The following is a 19,959-nucleotide window of genomic DNA, read 5'->3' on the forward strand; positions in this document are numbered from 1 at the left end:
TTGACAATTCTGCTTTTTCTTTTTCACCAATGTGGGAGGGGAGGGGATTGTATCAATACAGGGACACAAAATATCAATATTTCATTAAATAAATTAAAACAGTCTGGGAATACCATGAACAAGAGGGCTCCTCTCATGCACCACCATCCTGAGGTGGCATTAGCTGAAAACCATCCAATACTGGGCACAGATAGCTTTACAGAGCTACCTTCCAATTCAGATCAAGCACACAAGTAAAAAAACAGGAGAGCAACCTCTGTGCATCTGCAAAAAAAAAAGGTGTCTGCTTGGTGATTGCATTGAATTTTTTTTCACATTCTGCAACCAATTGCAGCTTGTGCTGACTAAATGGTTGCCCAGAGCTTGAGGATGATTACACAGGTTGCCTGATAGGAGGCAACCTTTCTGCAAACAGTCAGCCTGACTTGGATTGACTGTAGTCACTCTCAGAGAAGATTGTCGAAGGTTTGCAAATAATTGCTGTTTAATTTATAGATGCAGACAGATTCCCAACATGTTGCCATCAGTCTGAATGAGACTTTGTCAATGAGCACAACTTGAGGGGACTCGACTCAACCGGCCGCCAGCTGGTTGTATTCTGGTTATATTCCTATAGAACAGGACGGTTGCTAAATGTGAATTTCTGTTAAATATGAATTTGTGTGATTTTCAGTGATTTATCACAGTTAATTGCTGTATTATCAGAAACAGATTGCTTGTACCTGCCAACTTGACCCCATTCAATTGCAGACTGATATCAGACCAATAGCAGACTGACTCCATCAGGTTTTAGTGACAGTGCTGGTACACTTAATGATCTCATCTTATTGGATTAAACAGATACTGACAAAGTTTAACTTTGAGGACACAAGTTGGAAAAACCATGACACTGGAATACACAGCATATCACAAAATATTAAAAATCGCAATCATGAGTGAAGTATTGTGATAACAACATATTCTGATGATTCCCATCTCTATAAGTTATCATGAATCAACACAGTCGGGTTATATGTATATTTAGATGCAGTAACTATGCAGTAAAAAGCTGTTTTTAACTTCATCCTGTTGCATTATAATCTTCTTTGTCTATCTTTGTAGAATAGAAACTATTATTTATGTTAATCTCTTAAAACATAGTTCTTTAAAACTTATAAATCATCAATCCTTTTCCATAGATTCAGGCTGAGCCCAGTGCTGGGAGATTAATCGTTTCTGCAGTTTTTTATCATCTTTTTACATCACTCAGCATGAATCTCAACTGTGTCTTTAATGCTAAAGCTGTGGCAGTCGGGCTCAGCTATCGCAATAGGATTTAAACCTGGAAAAAATCTCCTTCTATTACACACAGTATATGGCCAAAAATTTATAGCCATTGGTGCTCATTGAAAAATCTTTTCTCAGCATTACGACCGTTCATTCTGCTCGTTTCAGGCTATCTACCGGATTTTGGGACCTCGCTGCAGAGATTTGCTCCACTCATCCACAAGAGCATTAGTGAGGCCGTGATGCCGATGTGGAGGTCGTGGCTTACAAAAAAAATAAAGATGGCACTGACAATGAACCCTCTTTAGCTGCTTCATACTGACCAATCAGATGCTCCCTGGCCAAAACACAGGAAGATGCATGTATTTAGTTGTGTGTAAACAGGAAAGGAAGGAAGGGACCTTTTTGATGATGAAGCCATCATACAGAGATACAAAACCCGAAGATCCACAGCTATTATTGTTCATCGGCCTTCCTCAGCTTTGAGGATGTTCATCTGATTACACATCAGAGTCAAAAACTGGCTGTTGTTCTCAGGCCCTAAAAACCTCAACTGAAGCTCCACTGAAGAAACATATGAGAAACACTTGGATGCTGCATGATTGTTTGGGGAAAAACATTCTTATTAAATTAATCTTATTAAGTCACTTTTTAAAGCTTTGTGACTTGATTGACACTTTAGGGGATGCATACTGTGCAATAAGTAGAAACAGTGGGAAATGGTGCAGTGAAGAGAGGGAGGAGGACAGAAACTGAAATTGTTCAGAAAGAGAGATGAAAAGAAGAGGAAATGCCAGAAAAACAGCAGACCAAAGAGTTGTTATTTTAATGATGATTGCCCAAGTAAAACCCATTTGATGGGTATCCCAACTCTCTTGGATTCATTTTAGCATTGTGTTTGTTGAACTTTAAAAACTTTTGCCTGTAGCACTTTCTTAATACTAATTGGTTGTATTCTAAAAACAGGAACATAGAAGATGAAAAGCTTTGACTCCACCATAATTGTAATGATATGTCACTTATGGTGCAGCATTGCTTCTATACTGCTGCAGTGCCAGTATGGTGTCACAGACAGAGGTTAGTCTGAGGTGCAGCCAGAGACCAAGTGTATAGCTTTTGTAATTTTTATATTAAAAGACAGTATTTGCAAGTGAGGCAGCGGAAGGCATTCCTCTGAAATCTTCTAGCTGTATTTTAGCTGTTGTTTTAATCATTTTTGATATATTGACTCAGCTGCATATTTGAACATGATTCAAACTGAGCTGCTTCTTCTAATCAGTGTTTGGATCGTCTTCAGGCTTCCTGCAGGCTAGCAGTATCCTCCAAGAATCTCAGGTTCACTGCTTTATTTCAGCACAGAGGGTCGAGGTAAGATGAGGATTGTAACATCCTCTACATGTGTGTAAGATGATGAGGAATCAGGGCTGTGATGTTAAAAGGTTATTTGCCCTCACTTCACTGAAAACAAAAGACAAGCGGCTTACAGTTGTCTGCTGCTTCTGATTGGTTATTGCTACACACAACTGGATTATTACAGAAATATAAAGAGTAATAATGAAAAGAGACAGTTTAAATTCATGTATCATCTCCACCAAACATACAGAAACCTTTAAAGGGTTAAAACTACCTTCTATTTTAAAATCCATGAAACACAACGAAAATCCAATAACTGCAGAAATCCTTTTGTTTTTAGTTGGAGATTATTTTTTTTTATGGCATGTCAGCTCTGGGTTTTTTTTTTTTAGCACAGCTCAGAAGGTCAGAACTGTGCATAGGTTGGATGTTCTGGATGTCCCAGGCTAAATTTGAACTCACTATATTCATTTACATTAATTTTGAAACTCTGTTACACAGTGGTTCTGTAATACTAATGTTAAAATCAAAAGAAAAAATGGGGAGGCCAATTGTGTGTGATTGAAAGACATAAAAATGGAGGTCAGGGACTAATGCAGTGCTGTGCAAAAGTCTTGAGCCACCCCTCATTTCTTTATATTGCCCTTCCAAGAAGCCAGACTTTCTTAGAATTCTTTTTTTAAAGTGCTCTTGAGCAATAGTTCTCCAGAAAGAGAAAATGTCTTCTTGTGATAGTGATTATAGATACTGAGTTTTTCAGTTGATGTGAAATGAGGGTCAGCGTCAGTGTATCATTCACATTTCATCACAGCTGAAGTCATTCACGCTAAAAGGAAAGGCTGGATGCCATAAAGCAGGCCAGTTCCAGTTCATTGCTGTGTTGTGGTCCACACACAGAGGCTGGTATGGTATAAATGTAGCCACTCTGAGGATGACATCATATTGCAGGGTCTTATTAAAGGCCAGCCTTTAAAAAAACCTCCCATCCACTATATCCATCTCCTCCCTCCTCTTTCTCTCTCTGCTTCCTTCCCCCTTGTTCCTTCAGTCTCTCTTCACATCTACTTTTTTTCCTCTGTTCTAATTTATCCCCTACCTCCATTTACATCTCTGCTCATCCTTTTATATACACTGTGTCCTTGCCCTTTGCCGCTACCACGCATTCTCTACATCTCTCCCACTCTTTCATTCATCAGTGTGTTAGCACTGAGACCCCAGACGTAAAAACATCTCATTGAGGCTGTTGAATAAATGTAAGAATCAGAAATGTGAGTGGGATCAGTAGCCAGTCTAGAGAAGCTGAGAATAATGCAAACCAGTGGCCCTCCGGTTTTCAGTTATTACAGTTGATCATGTGCAGTTTAAAATTGTTGCGTAATGCTGGTACAACAGGAAAAACATGCTGCATACTGTACGTTATGGGTGTAGTGTGTCCGGCTTTAGCACGTCACAGTGCACACCAAAAAAAAAAAAAAAAATGATTCAAAGCAAAACAAAAAGTGAAACAAAATAGAAACAAAAATGATCTAATTCTTCTAGCTAGCCTAATGTTAGCCAGATTATAGGGGTTTTAAATAGATCATTAGGTTACTCAAATGGCACCATCCAGTAAAGTAAAAGAGAGCTGCTACAAATGATCATGAGATTCAGTTATTTATTTATTCATTGAATCATTTGTTTAAAAAAAAAAAAAAAAAAGCAGAAAAAAAACTCCCAGGTGACTGAATGACAAGTATTTTTCACAGCTACACACACACACACACACACACACATATAGAGGCTCTGGTTCAAACTGGAAACAAACTAACTCAGTGAATGTGCACTATGTTGCCAGCCCACTGATCCAGCTTAATGTTTGCTGTATGAAGCTGTAATGTGACACTTTGATTTCCTGTCATGTATGGAGACCGAGCCCAGGGGGTCTATTCTAATGACTTTAGAGAGAAAGAGCGGTACTGCAGCCAGAGAGAGAGACAAGAGTGGACACAGACATGGTATTCCAAGTTTCATGCATGTGGCTCAGTAATTCCTGTTTTTGTGTGTGTTTTTCTCACTACCCTTATAGCTCACTATAAGCTCTTAGCCTACCTTAAACCTCTTCATTCATGCAGATTTGGATCAAAGCCGTCTTCTGAGAGCTTCTCCATGATGATCCTCAATCTTCAGACTTCAGTTGAAGCTTTACAGGATGCTACTATAATTCTAACAACTGTATGTTATGCACCACATATTTAGAGCCTGAGTCAGTACTGTTACCCAAAGGATTAGGCCGTGATACATGTATTACTGTTTATTAACTACCTGTTTAAAAATGTTAGACCAGCTGTAGTATTTCTTTTTTATCACAGTGTGACTGTGAATTATGATTTAAAGAGACAAGTTAGGGTACAAGAGTCATTATCCTTACACATTAAGGATAAAAGTCTTGCAGTCATTATGGGGCAACAAAATATTCCGATACTATGGAAGTCATAAGCAGGCAACAGATCACTTGATTAACATTTGTCTTTTGGCAGAGGACCAGTATAAATGTAGATTTATAGTACTGCGCAAAGGTTTTTAGCCAACCCTCATTTCTTTATATTTTGTGAGGAAAACAGGAAATAGGTGCAGCGATTTGATGTGCAAATATGCATACTGTGACACCTGATTGTTTCTTAAATAATTGTAAAAAAAAAAAAAAAAGTAATTTTAATGTAAATAGTTGCATATAACTTGGCTGTTTGCTAACTTTGTACATAAGCATTTGAAAATTGCAACTTTATGTTTGTATTTTAAATTATAAAAATAGTTTGCTGAACATGTTTGTGGTTTTCACAGTAAGAAATCTAACTTGTTAATACAGATTTTTTGTGTGTGTGATATTTAGGGCCAGTGTGTTAATGCAGTATGTCAAAATGAAAGAAATAGGTGTACAGTCATAAAGGTGAGGTTGTGCTGCAAATAAAGATATGAAAAAAGGCACAGTAAACTGTTTTTAAGATGAAATATACAGGTAAAATCAAAAGTAGTCAAAAATAGCCAATTATTCCCCAGACTCCACCTAGGTCAAAATATAAAAAATAATGTCTCAGATTAATCTGATATTTGGTACACAGTTGTGGAGGTCCATGAACTAGTGCCAAACTGGATCCAGTTCAGATTCTGGATTTGCAGGCTGCTTGAATTTAACATGGGAAACTCAATTTAATGCATATCTTTGGCCATATCTCAGCTGAAAAACATGTAAGATTGATACATGAATATATGACACAACTTTTGACTCTCTGTCAGTCCGATCACTCAGTTCCCCCGTTATTGCCCACCCGACAAATCACAATCAAAAAAATTAAAATGACCATAAAATGAAAGTGATTTTAGTTCAGTTTTTTAAGTCGAAAACTAATGGCATGGACAATAGGACCTGTGTGTTATCTCTGTGATTCAGTGTTTGGAGAGTGACATGTTTGTAAGTCAGACAAGGTTCAAATCAGGTGAAACGTCTGACGGGCGCGGGGGTTTGTTGTGCCTGGCGCCACTTCTTGTTTATGCTTGAATGATTCATAGGTCAGTGTTCAAACAAATAAAAAAAAAAAAAAACATTTCTCTGAAAATGGTCAAGTACAAGTGAAAAAGCAGCCAATGTCCAAATAAAAACTTTGAAAGACCTTCAGAAAGCCTGTTGCTGAAGACCACTTAAAAAAACAAACTGCAAGACAGTCTGGCTGCTTGGAGACAAAATGCAAATAAATGGCCAGTAACTTAAGACTTTTGCACACTACTGTAGCTCAAAGACCAAATTCAAAGCTGCTCTACTGACTTTCCTGGAATAATGTGAATTCATGAAACAGGTCAAAACAGTTACTTTTTACAGGTACTTCTGGCACTGTGCCGGTTTTAGAACATACATTTTTCCTCAGGCTGACATTTCAATAACAGAGCTACAAAAGGATTTTTGTATTTCACTAGAATAAACCGACTCTAAGCTGTAACTCACTAACAGGTTAAAAAGACAAAGTTTAGACAAGTGCACGCGTCACTCAAGTGTGTGTGTGTGTCTACGTCAGGTGAAGGTGTGCATGTAGGCAGGTCTGGGTAGCTGGGCGGTGTCAGGATGATGACATTACTTTCAGGCAAGAAAGGAAGTGATAAAGGAGAAAATCACAGAGGCGGCAGACGTTGACAGGCTGTGTGTGGGCTTGTTGTATGAGTGCACATAAAGACTTAACTACAGTGTGTGAGAGTTTTAATGTGTCTGCTATGAAGTTTGTGATTGAAGACAAGAGAAAGGTGGCAGGATGGAGAGACCCAGCAGCTGTCGTGTAAGTGTGTGTGTGTGTTAGGGGCGTGTGTGTGTTGTGGTTCAGGTGGTTGTGCTGACTCGATATCCTGTCAGGATCTGTTACCAGATCTGTCTGTCCTTTACTTTCCTTTTATACATCCTTTTTGGGGCTTGCTGCTGGGATTAAACTGACTGATCATTAGTTTCAGTAATCAGATTACAGTCTTTGGTTCTACTCATATCCCAGCTCTGCAGTTGGGTGACCTTCAGCCAACTTGATGTTTTACTGTAAAATTGTATTACCTGGTTTTACTGGTGACTTTGTTTTTTTTTATTCAGCCATAAAATAAAACTGACTTTGATTTTCTTAAAAACAAAATTAACATTAGTTTACTTTCTTTACCATAATCACGAGTTTCCCATTTCTTCCTGCTGTCTTTTTTACTTTGATTGCAAATATTATTCAAAGATAGAATATTTATGATTTCTGCATCTTTCTTGATCACACAAATAACTAAAATTTAAATAACTGAAATTTGAATAACTTTAGGATGAACAGTCTGTGGGTTTCTCAGCTCTGCAGGACAAAGTAACAAGTTCAGTTTTTCTGTTTGTTTCTTTTTTTAAATTCCAGTTCTCCAGAGATCAGTTCATCCTGGACTGTCCTTCAGAGAAACTTCGCAAGGAGCTCGAGGAAGAACTGAAGATGGACTGCGAAGAGCCAAGAAGTCATGCGTGGTACCACGGAGCGATTCCCAGACAGGTAACACTACTCGCACACCAATCTGAGTCACAAGTCCCTCCCTTTAAAAGCCAGGTTAGAAACTTGTTGAACCAGATCACCTGTCATTAGACTGCCATACTGCGCGCACAGTGCTTACGGGAAGATTGTAGCCTAAAGAGTGGCCTCAGCAGCAGCGCTGGAGCTGTAACAGAAAGAAAGGCTTCTTTCTGCATGGTGTATATGCGGGTGTTGTATGTGAGAGTGAGAGAGAAAGATTGTGTGTTCCCCTGAAAACCAGCACTGAGATGTAATCTTTTTTAATAAGCTGCTTCCCTTGGCTAAACTAAACCACCGTTATAACTTATACAAACATTTGCTTAATTAAAGTCTGAAACTGCGGATGACAGAGTGTGCATGTGTTTGAGAAGCGGGAGGGAGCGAGAACCAGTCAGTGTAACAAGACGGGGAAATAAAGAGCTCTGCTTATGTGAGAGTGGTCAGACAAAGAAATATCTTTTTTTAAAGCATATATTGAGTCTCAGGAAATGGTAACAGTGCCTGTTATGTGATATTTAAACTCACAAATAGTTCAGGAACAAACTGTTTATAGTAAATGACAAAAATTCTAAATCATGTCATTTGACTAATAGATTGACAAAAGCACAAAAATAAATCATTTCTGGAACAAAAGTGTTATTATTTTTTTTTTCCCTTACAAAAGTTTTTGTATAAAATGAATGTGTATCTACATGAAACTGTCACTGAAGAGTGGAGGCTCTAACTGGATAAGTGGGAAGAGTCCTCGTGTCTTACATAACCCACTGCAGACCGAGCGTCTTCAAGCTCACAGAGATGGTAACAGCCTATCATTAAATGTTTGTACTGTCAACAATCGCTGTGGGCCACTGTATGTTTTCCTCTGTATGGTCCACTTATTATGAGGACCTAAATATGTTTGAACAGTTGCACGATGGGGGTCAGTTTTCCTTACCCTATGCATTTTAAGGTCAAGTTTTAAGGTTGAGGTAAGAGTTACAGTTTGGCAACTAGTAGTTTTAATTAAGTTTAAGTCACCAGGAAATGAATGAGTCATTGTAAAGGCCTCTAACGTCATGGTTACAAGAATCCGCATGTAAGTGTGTGTGCCCACATGTCACTACTTTCTTGTTGCAGGTTGCAGAAAACTTGGTGGAGCGTGATGGAGACTTCCTGGTCCGTGATTCGCTGTCCTTACCAGGAAGTTACGTTCTTACATGCCAATGGCGAAACACTGCTCAGCACTTTAAAATCAACAAGAAGGTGCAGGAAAAAACACGTGTGGTCTCTGTTTAGAAAAGCTTATATGAGCTTGCAGCTACACTGAAATGATAATTAAACAGAGTATGTATCTGGTGCCTTCAGGTAGTGATGCTGAATGAAGCTTACTCCAGAGTTGAGTACCGCCTAGACAGAGAAGGGTTCGACAGCATCCCTGCACTTATTAGATACTACGTTGGCAACAGAAAGCCTGTCTCACAGGTGGGTTTGGTCATATTTTTTATAATATATATATTTTTAATCTTGCTTCAGTGTTCATTTTGCACTATTATTGTTCTTGGTGATGGTTCTCCTCATTATAGCACAAATATGAACAGGTTTTGGTAGTTAATAGTAGGTAAGTACTGTGTTTCAAGTAAGTAAAATAAATCCAAACATTTAAGTTTGATTCAACAGAATTTGTGGCAGCATAGCCACAGATAATGTTGAGGTTTCTTTAGGTCACCTTGTGTGTTCTTCTGCCTGCTCAATGAAGGTGGTAGGGGCCATCATCTTCCAGCCAATCAACCGAGGGCTGCCGCTGCGCTGCTTAGAGGAAAAGTACGGACTGTCGAGCAGTCATCGGGAGAAGCTGATGTCACTGGAGAGGCGGAACCAGAAACGCCTCAGCCTCAATATTACCAACGGACACACATACGACAACACGCAGGCCATGCACGACAGCACACACTGCCAGGACAACGGCATCGCCCGAGGCAGCCAGCTCAGGTTCGTACTCTAGAAACACACACACACAAACACACTAATTAACACCTAATGTGTGTTTGTTGTTCCATTGAGCACGTGAGATTTGTTGGAGTTGATTAATATAAGACTATTACTGCAAGTGGATGGTTGGCTGCAGACCAAATACCTTCTCCTTCTCTTACACATCCTTCTGCTTTTAAGGTTCTCCTCCCTGCACTGAGTTGTTTACATTCATCATTTAAGCTGAAGTTTGCATATACACATGTCCCATATGCATCATTAAGTCCTCTATAAATAAAGAGGTGTTGCCTGTGTGTATTCAAGTTCATTAAGCATAATGTAAGGGCTCCATATCTAGCTGAGAGATTGCAGACCGGCTGTGAGGGAATAATAAATACATAGATGAGAGTTGATCAGAACACAGATGGAAAAGAGGCTCTAAGGACAGAGATTAGTGTTTATAACCTGGTCTTCTGTTTTTGAATTGTATATTATTAGAAATATTTTTGATGCTTATATGTGAATATGTTGATGGTTCTGCTCCCCCAGGTTAAAGGATCGCTGTGGCAGCCAACCAGCAAGTCTCAATCAAGTCCAGGAGCGGCGACACCCACTCAAGGCGCACCAATCAGAAAGCTTCCTGCCTCTTGGTAAGCGACCTTTTCAGAGGGGCTGTCATTACACCTGTATGATAAGCTTTTTTTCCCCCCACTTGCTTACCTTCAGCTGCTATAACACCTTCACATTTAGATGTTATTAGATCTTATCTGCTTGAAGCATTTTGAAGCTTTTTTTTCCGGATCTGATGTATGTGATTTTTTTACAAATTCTAATCTAATGTGTATGAGATCTCAAAAACAACAAATGCCTCATTTTAGGAGTGCTGAATCTAATTAACCCACCTTCTTATTGTCTTCTCTTCTATCTTTTTAACTCAGTTTTCTTTTCTGTTATTTTGTTCTGTCTTCAGGATCCAAACCGCAGCCCCTGCAGACACCTGACTCACTCCTTGCCAACTCGAACCCCAAGTCGCCGGTGTTTCGCACAGGCAGTGAGCCGCTGCTGAGCCCCTCTATGCCACGGAGATCAGCAGAACCTCTAGCAGGTAGGAAAATTTGGAGAAGAACCAGCACTGACTGGTTCTATATGTAAAATAAATATTGAAAGCTAACCAAACAATTCTAGTCTACTAAACCAAAATAGATGTTTGGTTTTATTTCTTGTTTCACTTTCGTTTTTCATCAGTATTAACTTTGAATTTTAAACTAAAATGAAAATGACTAAAGATCCTTGAATGATTAAAATTATATAAACAGATTTGCTTGATCATAGTGCAGAAAATGTATAGAGCAGCACACATGCTAGAAGTAAAACCACAAACAGAAAAATCAAGACAAGACTGCAATTATCGATCAGTCCCCAAGCCTCCGCAGCGCCACTGAAACTAAAGGTTCCCTACACCGCTCGTTTAAATGACGTCCCAGAAGAACATCCTGATCCAGGGATTTAGTTTGATACTTTCTTCATCAATTTTTCTTTTGATTTGTATTTCTGAAGAGCTGATCCAGATTCAGGGCAAATCCAAAAGGTAGTGACCTCTGAATGTGACCAGGCTGCGTCTCTTGGCCAAATTTATGCCAAGAACATTTTCATGCAAATCTGTTTTTTTTTGTTTTGTTTTGTTTTTTAAATCCTGTACACCGAGCCAAACAGATAATCTTTTTTTGATGGAGGTAAAGATTTAATACATGGTTTATACATATAAAGTGTAGCTGATCAGAGGTGCAGTAAATGACCTTAGGTATTATGCTTGTTCTAAAACAGAGAGAACAGGCATCATTTGGCAAGAATAACAGTCAAGGGTGAAAAAATGTAGCCTTTGTTCAGACCTCTGAATTGTATAGAAATAAATGAAACTAAACAAAGTGGCAGTTTGGTCTGATTATCTGGCTAAAAATAACTCTGTTGTGCTTGCTGAAGGCCAATAAAAATCCATGTGGGGGTTTTAAAATTAATCAGCCGCTGTCCCTTCCTAAGTATGTGGGTGTAATATAATACTCTCTCACTGGCTGCTCCTGCCGTTGCTTGAACGTTAGCCAATGAATCTTACTTACTGTTCTGCTGTGGCTCTCTGCTCTAATTTAAAATCTGATAATAAATCTGAAATCTAACTGATTTGTAGTTTTAACTGTATATGAATTTAAACAATATTGTCTTAAAATATTAAATAGCTCCAAATCTTTGTATATTTGTAATAAATGTATAACAGCAAAAACAGCTTTTGTGCAACTTTTGTGGCATTTGTGTTCCTCCAGGGCAGGCGATTCGGGGCTCTGACAGCCAGCTGTGTCCTAAACCGCCTCCCAAACCCAGCAAGTTGCCTCTGGCTAGGCGGCCTCGCTCCCCCTGCCTCCAGGCTAGAATTCCCACCTCTACCTCCTCAAACATCGCAGACTCCTCCCGCACTTCTCCCAGCCTGGCTGCACCTCCTCTGGAGTCTGCATGTGCAGAAACCCCTGATTCTTCCTGGGGTACTGGAGGTAACCTTTTAGTTTCTGTATCTTTTCTTTTTTTATGTGCTATTATATTGGATATATAACATCTGCTCGCCATATATACATCAATGTGGACTCTTTGTTTTCAAATGCACCAATATAAAGAGATGGATGTGTATGTCATTCCACAGCCATTGCAGGTCCTCCTGTTCCTCCAGTGAAGCCCCTGAAATTCCAACATCTGCGCCTCCCTGCAGACTCTCACTGCTCCTCCAGTTCTGTAGTTTTACCTGCTGAAGCTGTTAAGTGTCCAGATTCAGAGGCAATAACAGTACAGGGTGAAAGGTTGCAGCCTAGCCTTGCAGACCTGAAGTCCTGCAGTCCTCTAGAGTGGGAGACACTGGACTTACCTGACCCTATCACAGGTCACAGCCGTGAAGCTCAGCCAACACTCTGCAGCTATGTGGAGAGACTGAAGAGAGAAGGAGTGACAGGGAGAGAAGATGACACGGGGGAGAAGGAGGTGGCAGGAGACAGAGGGCTGGACAGAAGCTCCTACCATCATGCCATTGCAGCCTTGGAGAACACCAGTGAAGAAGAGGAGGAAGAGGCAGAGAAAGAGGAGGAGAAAGATAAAAGGAGGGAAAAAGAGAGGAGTAGTTTTCAGCGTCCTATCATAGAGACGGAGTCTACGTTCAGACCAGCGGAGTTCGGCTCTCGACTTCTGCCTCCAGAAAACAAACCCCTGGAGATGGTGGTTCTGAAGAGAGCAAAGGAGCTGGTGCTCAGCCACAACCACCACAGCATAGCCAGACACCTGCTGATGGCCGACTGCAAGGTACTGTTATGGAAATCTGAACTAAATCGATCTGCACAAACAGGTCGTCTTTATGAGGATTTAATATACCTTTGCAAAGGGGTCAAACAGCAGTACAGAATACAGAAGCAGTCTGCATGGTATTTGACAAAGATAATAACAAGCATAGAATCATCTATAGGAACCAGTTATCCACCTACCGTGGTCACAGAATATAATCAGAATATTCAGTGCAAAGGATAACGTGTAACAGAGGATTATATAAAGCCAAAACATGATACTATGAAGCCTTCCATTCAGTCAGGTCAGCTTAACACAGAGAAGAGCAGAATCCTAAAATTTACATCACAGTACACAAACAGTCATTTCCTGGAGACATATTCTAACCCTAAATATAAAAACCACAATTTATTTTACAAATGCCAATATGCTCTGTCACACAGTCTCATCATCTCATTAGCATTCTGTGTTTAGTTTTTTTTTTTAATAAGACTTAACAGCCTGATCAGTCTGGATAGATATAGGTCAATATTAATACTTTAGAGCTGTTTTTTAATTATTTAGTGGATACATAAACAAACAAACATACAAAAAAAATCTTTTGAGGGGCCCTCTGGTGGACAAACTATATAAAAATGTCACAGTTTTGAATCAGCCTAAAGTTTGTGGGGTGTTTGTGAATGCTGGCGACCAGTAAAAATGTGCTGTTGTATCTGTGAGCGAATCTTCCTGCAGCTACTGCAAAGAAAGCTTCCAATGCCACTAAATGCATTTAATGCAGCAGATGTGACACATCGGGACTTTTGAGGGGAGACTTTTGCTTGAAAAATGACAAGAATCAACTATCACAGCAGTTACTGGTTAGATTTGCTTCATTCAAACTATTTAACACCCTGCAAATATATGTAAAGAACATCAGTCTAAACAAAGCTGTACAATATGGTCAATGCATGCAGTAATAGATGGTTGATGAAAATGATGGTTTTAGAATTTAGTAAATGATTTTCTAATGCTGTATACCCAGGTATGGTTTATTATTAATAATAACTAAGCAGAAGGTGGTGCTACAAACATAAGCATCATACACAGATGCTGAGAAAATCAAACTGACACCAGACAGGAGTCAACATGTGCATTTAATCTGGAGGTAAACATGTTTACTGCTGCTGTGACACACAGCTCCTCTCTCTGTGTGTGTGTGTGTGTGTGTGTGTGTGTGTGTGTGTGTGTGTGTGTGTGTGTGTGTGTGTGTGTGTGTGTGTGTGTGTGCGCGCACACGCACACTATAGAGAATTAGATTTCCATCCTGCACCTGATGATGCTGCTGCACAAAAGTGAGCTTCATGACGCAGATACAATCAAATAAAGTGTTTTGCGTTATTGACACACATCCACGCACCAGGCAGATAAAATGACACAGGGTGACAAACTATAATAGGAAACTTGTAAAACTTTTTTTCTGCCCACCAGGTTGCCAGGATACTGGGGGTGACTCCAGAGCTTAAAGGTCAGATGGGCGTGTCCTCCGGTCTGGAGCTGGTTACGCTGCCACACGGTCGACGGCTCAGGCTGGACCTGATGGAAAGGTACATAACTGATGTTGAATGACTGGAGTTCAGTGTCGAGTGTTTTTTTTTTTTTTTTTCTAAGCTTGAGCCCCTTTTTAAAAGCTAATAAAGAGTCAAACAAGAAGATTCATAAAGCATGTGGCAAACATTACAAAAAAGCCATCTGTCACCTGCCACAACAAAAGACATGTTGTGCAAGAGAGCCAGAGATTAATAATAACTAATGACTGAATGCAGCGTGGTCTATAAACAGTGAAAAAAGATGAGTGAAGAAGAAGCACTCAGTGAATCATGGGAAGCCCCCCAACAGGCCTATTGCAGTGTAACTAAGGGAGGGTTCAGGGTCCTAACCATAAGCTTTATCAAAGAGGAACGTTTTTAAAGAAAGTAGAGAGGGTGTCTGTCTCCTGAATCCAAACTGGGAGCTGGTTCCACAGAAAAGGAGCCTGAAAACTGAGGGCCCACATTCACAGAAGACACGCAGGCTGTGCTCTGCTAAGTTAGGCTAACCATTGCACCATCCTGTCTATCAAACATGCCATACAGGGGAACCCATTATGGAAGTCCCACCTCCAGATAGTGACTTTTGTTGCTAGAATACTGCACCGCCACTGGACAATCAGATAAGAAACAGCAGACATTGCTGTTGGGTGGTGTTGGTAATCCACCTCTCTCTCCTCTCTGTCTCCCAGGCACCACACCATGGCAATAGGTGTTGCTGTGGATATTCTGGGATGTACAGGCAGTGTGGAGGAGCGGGCTTCCACTTTAAATCGTATCATCCTGGTTGCTATGGAGCTGAAGGACACAGTCGGTGACCTGTTTGCTTTCACAGCTCTGATGAAAGCTCTGGACCTGCCTCAGGTAACACACACACACACACACACACACAAAATTATCATAATCGTAAACATTTTTCTTACAAAAAAGCATAAAATCAGTTGATATACAGGAAAAATCTCTCTAACATGTAAAAAAAAAAAGTGAATTAATTGTAGTTTGAGACTCTTAGAGTTGATGTTTGTTGATTCAGATCAGCCGTTTGGAAGAAACATGGACGACTCTACGAAGGAACTTCACACAGACCGCTATCAGCTACGAGAAAACACTCAAACCTTTCTACAAGAGTCTGTATGAAGGCACAGGTAAGAGGACAAACACAGCCTGCAGTCACTGATAACAGCTCATAATATGCACAGTTTCCTAAAAAGAGAAAAGAAATGACCCCAAATCATCATTTAGACCCTCTGGAAGTCTCTGTGTGTGTGTGTGTGTGTGTGTCTGTGTACGTGTGATATATATATATATATATATATATATATATATATATATATATATATGAATGTAATCCAAACACCAAATCTGATTGTCAGAGAGCACAGAGGCATACCTCATCCATCTTTCTTCCCAATTTGAGCTTCAGCAGCTCGCCTTGACCATGTCTACATGCCTAAATGCACTGAGTTGCTGCAGTAAAAGTAGAAGCAAACAGTGTGTTCTTCCTTGGCTGACCTCAGAAGCGGCTCTGTTCTGCTAACTGCTAATCTCCTCTCACTCTTCTGCAGTCTCCTCTCCTCCAGTGGTCTGTGTCCCCCTCCTCCTGCCTCTCCTCACTTTGATGGAGCGTCCATCGATTGCACCTGAGGGGGTGGAGCTCTGGGAGACCAGTGACCAGGGCTGTGACATCATGCTGCGCCACCTGGAGGCTGCACGCGATGTCGCGCACAATGCACAGAGCTACACTGCCAATGCACAGAAGATCTTACAAGGTAAACACAATTAGATGACAATTCAATCTAAACAGGTGTCATGTATTCCTTTAAAAAAAAAAATCATAAAATCTTTTTGTGTGTTTTGTTCTTTAGGGTTTCAGTGCGATGAAGACCTGCTCGAAGTGTTTAAGACGGACTTTCAGCTGCGGCTGCTCTGGGGAAGCCGCGGAGCTGCAGTCAACCAATCAGATCGCTACAACAAATTCAACCTCATCCTCACTGCGTTGTCACGGAAGCTGGAGCCTCCGTCTACCACTCAAACCATAATCTGACTTCTTCCAAACAAATCCACACAACACAGTTTGGACGCAGCAGAACGGAGCAAAGCAACGTCCCAGAAAAAGACAGGAAGTGATCGGAGAGCGAATCAGAATGCATTGCGGGATCAGACGTGATCTGCTGCAGCTGTACTCACTGACTGATAAGGAGGAACTCAAAACACTGAAAAACTGGGACAGGAATGGCTGCTGAAGGCGCCCAGCGGCACTACAGGGGGAAAGTTCACCTTTATGTATATGTCCTCTGATGCAATGTGAACCACAGCCAGGCTCATTTTATCCATGTAATGCTTCCCCAGATGTCCAGTCAGGTCAGCTTTAATTATGCAGCCCAATATAGCAAATCCCAAGTTTGCCTGATGGGTTCAGTCAAATAAAACACTGGAAAGCTACAAAAACATCACTACTGTCACAACACACAAGACTAAAAAGTGATGGCACCATCTCAAACATGTTTGAGTGTTTTTACATTTTTTAATAAGGCATACTCAAAATCTCTAGATTGTTGAATCCCACTGAGCTCTGAAGGCAAGAGGGGGGTCCAACCTGGTGCTAGCACGTGTGTTCTTCCATTTATCTAATTCAGAGTCACGGGGAGCCTATCCCAGCTGTCATACGGATTTGAACACACTAATGCAGTGTGAGTGATGTAGAGCTGTGTGTGACAAAAGTACACGCTGTTTTGATGAGCAAGAAGTACAGCAACACAGTAACAACTATTTTTAGTAGTGAAGCTTTTTTTTAAAAAAATCATCAGGGTGTAACAACAGGGAGGAACAAGAAAGCAGTGGTGCACCTGTGAGCCTTTCTGTGTGGAGTTTGCATGTTCTCCCTGTGCCAGTGTGGGTTTCCTTACAGTCCCCAACAAACACATACTTTAGGTGAACTAGTCTTTCTCAACTGACTGTAAGTGTGGTTGTCTTCTCTGTGTTAGCCCTGTTCAGGGTCTACTCCTCTAACATTTAAAATGCTTTCATTCTTGTTTGCAGTCAATGTGTTTTTTTTTTTTTCTTCAAGCCCAAAATCAAATTCTGGGTCATTGCTGCAGCAGCTGTGTTTTAGCCTTTGTCTGCAGTGCTCTCTTTGAGATGGCTGCGTGTGTTTTTCTGTCAGATGACATTACTCGATGTCATCGGTGTATAGTAGCAGGTTGAAGTGTCACAACAGCCGTGACTCCTGAATGCATGATAAAGAAAAAGGATGGATATGATGGACAAGTGCTGCATTTGTGTCATAATTGCTTTATTGGGCATTCAGCTGTTTTAAAATGAAGCAGAAGAGTGATAATGTTGGCCTCATTAGCTTTGCACTGTGCTAACACTAAACAGGGATGCTCCTGCTATTGTGGAGCTGGCTTTATATGGATTTAGTCAAGTCAGAGAGCGTGCCAAACTAGCCTGTAGGTTGGCATTATGCTGTATGTAGTAACACTGATATGTAACAGAAGTAAAAGCCAGGACCACAAACAGGCATTTACAGCAGTTAAACAAACTGTCTGGCATGGCCTTTGTAACTTTTCAAACCTAAATAACACACTGATATATATGGGAAAAACTAAAGTATAATAAGGGCACTTTAAATCTGTGTGGCTATTTGGTCCAAACACCCCTCAGCTGGCTACAAGAGACAAATATTTAAGATGAGCAGTTCTTTCAGTCAGCAGATGACAGAAGGAACCCACAGTTAGTCATTTTTACCAGCTTCACATAGTAGCAGAAAGCTATGATCCAAACTGTGTGCACCTGTGAAATGTGGCACAGGTCTGCTTTTGTGTGTTTGTACAGACACACACACACACACACAAACAGAAATGATGGAACTATGTTAATAATTGAGATGTTAAAGCTGTACATATTTAAAGCATGTTAATAATAGACTGTAAATACTTTCTGTAGAAGACTGTAAAAAAAAAAAGAAAAAGAAAAAAAAGCAAGATCCTGATGAATTTTAATGTTTATATTATTATGAACTGTGGTAAGATGAAATAAACATCGTGAGCATGATCTGGAGAACATGTGCACCGTCATTGTACTAAAATCTGCTTCTTTTATTTCCACAAACTTCCACTGAAACAACTTCTTTTCAATGCTGCTTATTTTATTAGAACAATATTCTGAAAGAAGAAAAAGCATTTTGTTCAAAGTGTCCAACGACATTCAAAGTAAAAAGATGTGCACAACAATACAGAAAAGAAGTACTGCAATTGGTTACAACATGGTAAAAAAAAAAAACAGATTTACATGTTAACATCCTGCTAAGACACTTTGTACCCGCTGTTCTTGCATTTTTTTTCTGATTTAAATAAAAGGGTTAAACAGCTGGAAAGTATCTTTACATGGTTGCTGAGTATAAAGTTTCCACAGGACACACGTGGTGATTTTTTATTTTTATTTTTTTTTTAAAGAGGAATGTGGAGATCACGGTTTTTGCTGGGTGGTAAACAGCACCAACCTCACAGTAAAAAAAACAAAAAACCCCTAAGTGTACATGAATTTACTGCAGATTTTATACTTACTATAGCATCAAAGCTCCTTTGTTATTTAGTACTTTTGCATTATATTCAGTTACAGCACAGTGTCCATTAGAATACACAGTTTTATACGTATATTAAGATTTTGGTGTATAAACTGCTGCATCACTCAGCAGTTTTAAAGGGACGGCACACTACAAACTGACTTTGAGCCAAACCAAAGTGTAGCAGTTGGAGCGCACCATCTAGTTAAGCATGACATGCTTACGTTTATAAAAAAGCTCTACGACACAAATGTTCAATTAGCATAAAAATGTTTAATCATGTCCCCGTCAAAGTTTATCACCCTCACAACTGTGCCCGAGGATAACGGCATGAGGCAAGAGGATTAGTTTTAATGCTGAAACAATCAAGGGAACATTCACTTGTTCAAGTTTCTCAAATGTGAACATTTTTTTTTTTTCGCTCTTCTTTATATCATTAGAAGTCAAACATCTTGCATTTGGTTGCAACTGGTTTATCAGAAACTGTTATTGAAGGATGAAAAACAATTATTTGCAGTCTTGACTGCTTTCACGCAGAAATTTGTTTACATCATGAACAAAAAACAAAACTGTAGGGAGTCACTGGGATACTGATTGCAGCTGGTCTATAAGGTCATATGTACAGAAAGCAAAAAGCTCTAATGAATCACGCTTGTTTGTAAGGTATCAGAAATGGATACACTGCTAACACAAAAAACAAAGCAGTGGTTCCCAAAGTGTGGGCCATAGGCCCCGAAGGTACTGCAGGAGGAATGCAGTAGTAACAGAAATTCAGTTTGAAAAGTATGCATAGTTACATATTTATATAAATGTATTTATTAATATAAAAAATTGAATTAAAACTGGTAATAGGAGGTGTTTAGTTTGTGATAGTACTCATTACTCTGACCTAAATTTAATGCTCTTG

General features: G+C 39.8%; 1 protein-coding gene across 2 annotated transcripts in view; it reads left to right on the forward strand.

Moving 5' to 3' along the window:
* Nucleotides 1-18,857, forward strand: part of bcar3 (BCAR3 adaptor protein, NSP family member) — a 62,263-nt gene extending 43,406 nt beyond the window's left edge. For both annotated transcript variants that reach the window (XM_030726654.1, XM_030726653.1), the window contains 13 exons: nucleotides 7,515-7,643; nucleotides 8,778-8,903; nucleotides 9,006-9,122; nucleotides 9,397-9,629; nucleotides 10,158-10,258; nucleotides 10,579-10,713; nucleotides 11,924-12,148; nucleotides 12,295-12,941; nucleotides 14,391-14,506; nucleotides 15,181-15,352; nucleotides 15,522-15,633; nucleotides 16,054-16,257; nucleotides 16,354-18,857. In XM_030726654.1, coding sequence (XP_030582514.1) covers nucleotides 7,515-7,643; nucleotides 8,778-8,903; nucleotides 9,006-9,122; nucleotides 9,397-9,629; nucleotides 10,158-10,258; nucleotides 10,579-10,713; nucleotides 11,924-12,148; nucleotides 12,295-12,941; nucleotides 14,391-14,506; nucleotides 15,181-15,352; nucleotides 15,522-15,633; nucleotides 16,054-16,257; nucleotides 16,354-16,532 — 2,496 coding nt within the window. In that variant the 3' untranslated portion in view covers nucleotides 16,533-18,857. The remainder of the gene's footprint in view (nucleotides 1-7,514; nucleotides 7,644-8,777; nucleotides 8,904-9,005; nucleotides 9,123-9,396; nucleotides 9,630-10,157; nucleotides 10,259-10,578; nucleotides 10,714-11,923; nucleotides 12,149-12,294; nucleotides 12,942-14,390; nucleotides 14,507-15,180; nucleotides 15,353-15,521; nucleotides 15,634-16,053; nucleotides 16,258-16,353) is intronic.
* Nucleotides 18,858-19,959: the final 1,102 nt, after the last annotated feature.

The sequence above is a fragment of the Archocentrus centrarchus genome, chromosome 4 (assembly GCF_007364275.1).
Source record: "Archocentrus centrarchus isolate MPI-CPG fArcCen1 chromosome 4, fArcCen1, whole genome shotgun sequence".
NCBI classification, from domain to species: Eukaryota; Metazoa; Chordata; class Actinopteri; order Cichliformes; family Cichlidae; genus Archocentrus; species Archocentrus centrarchus.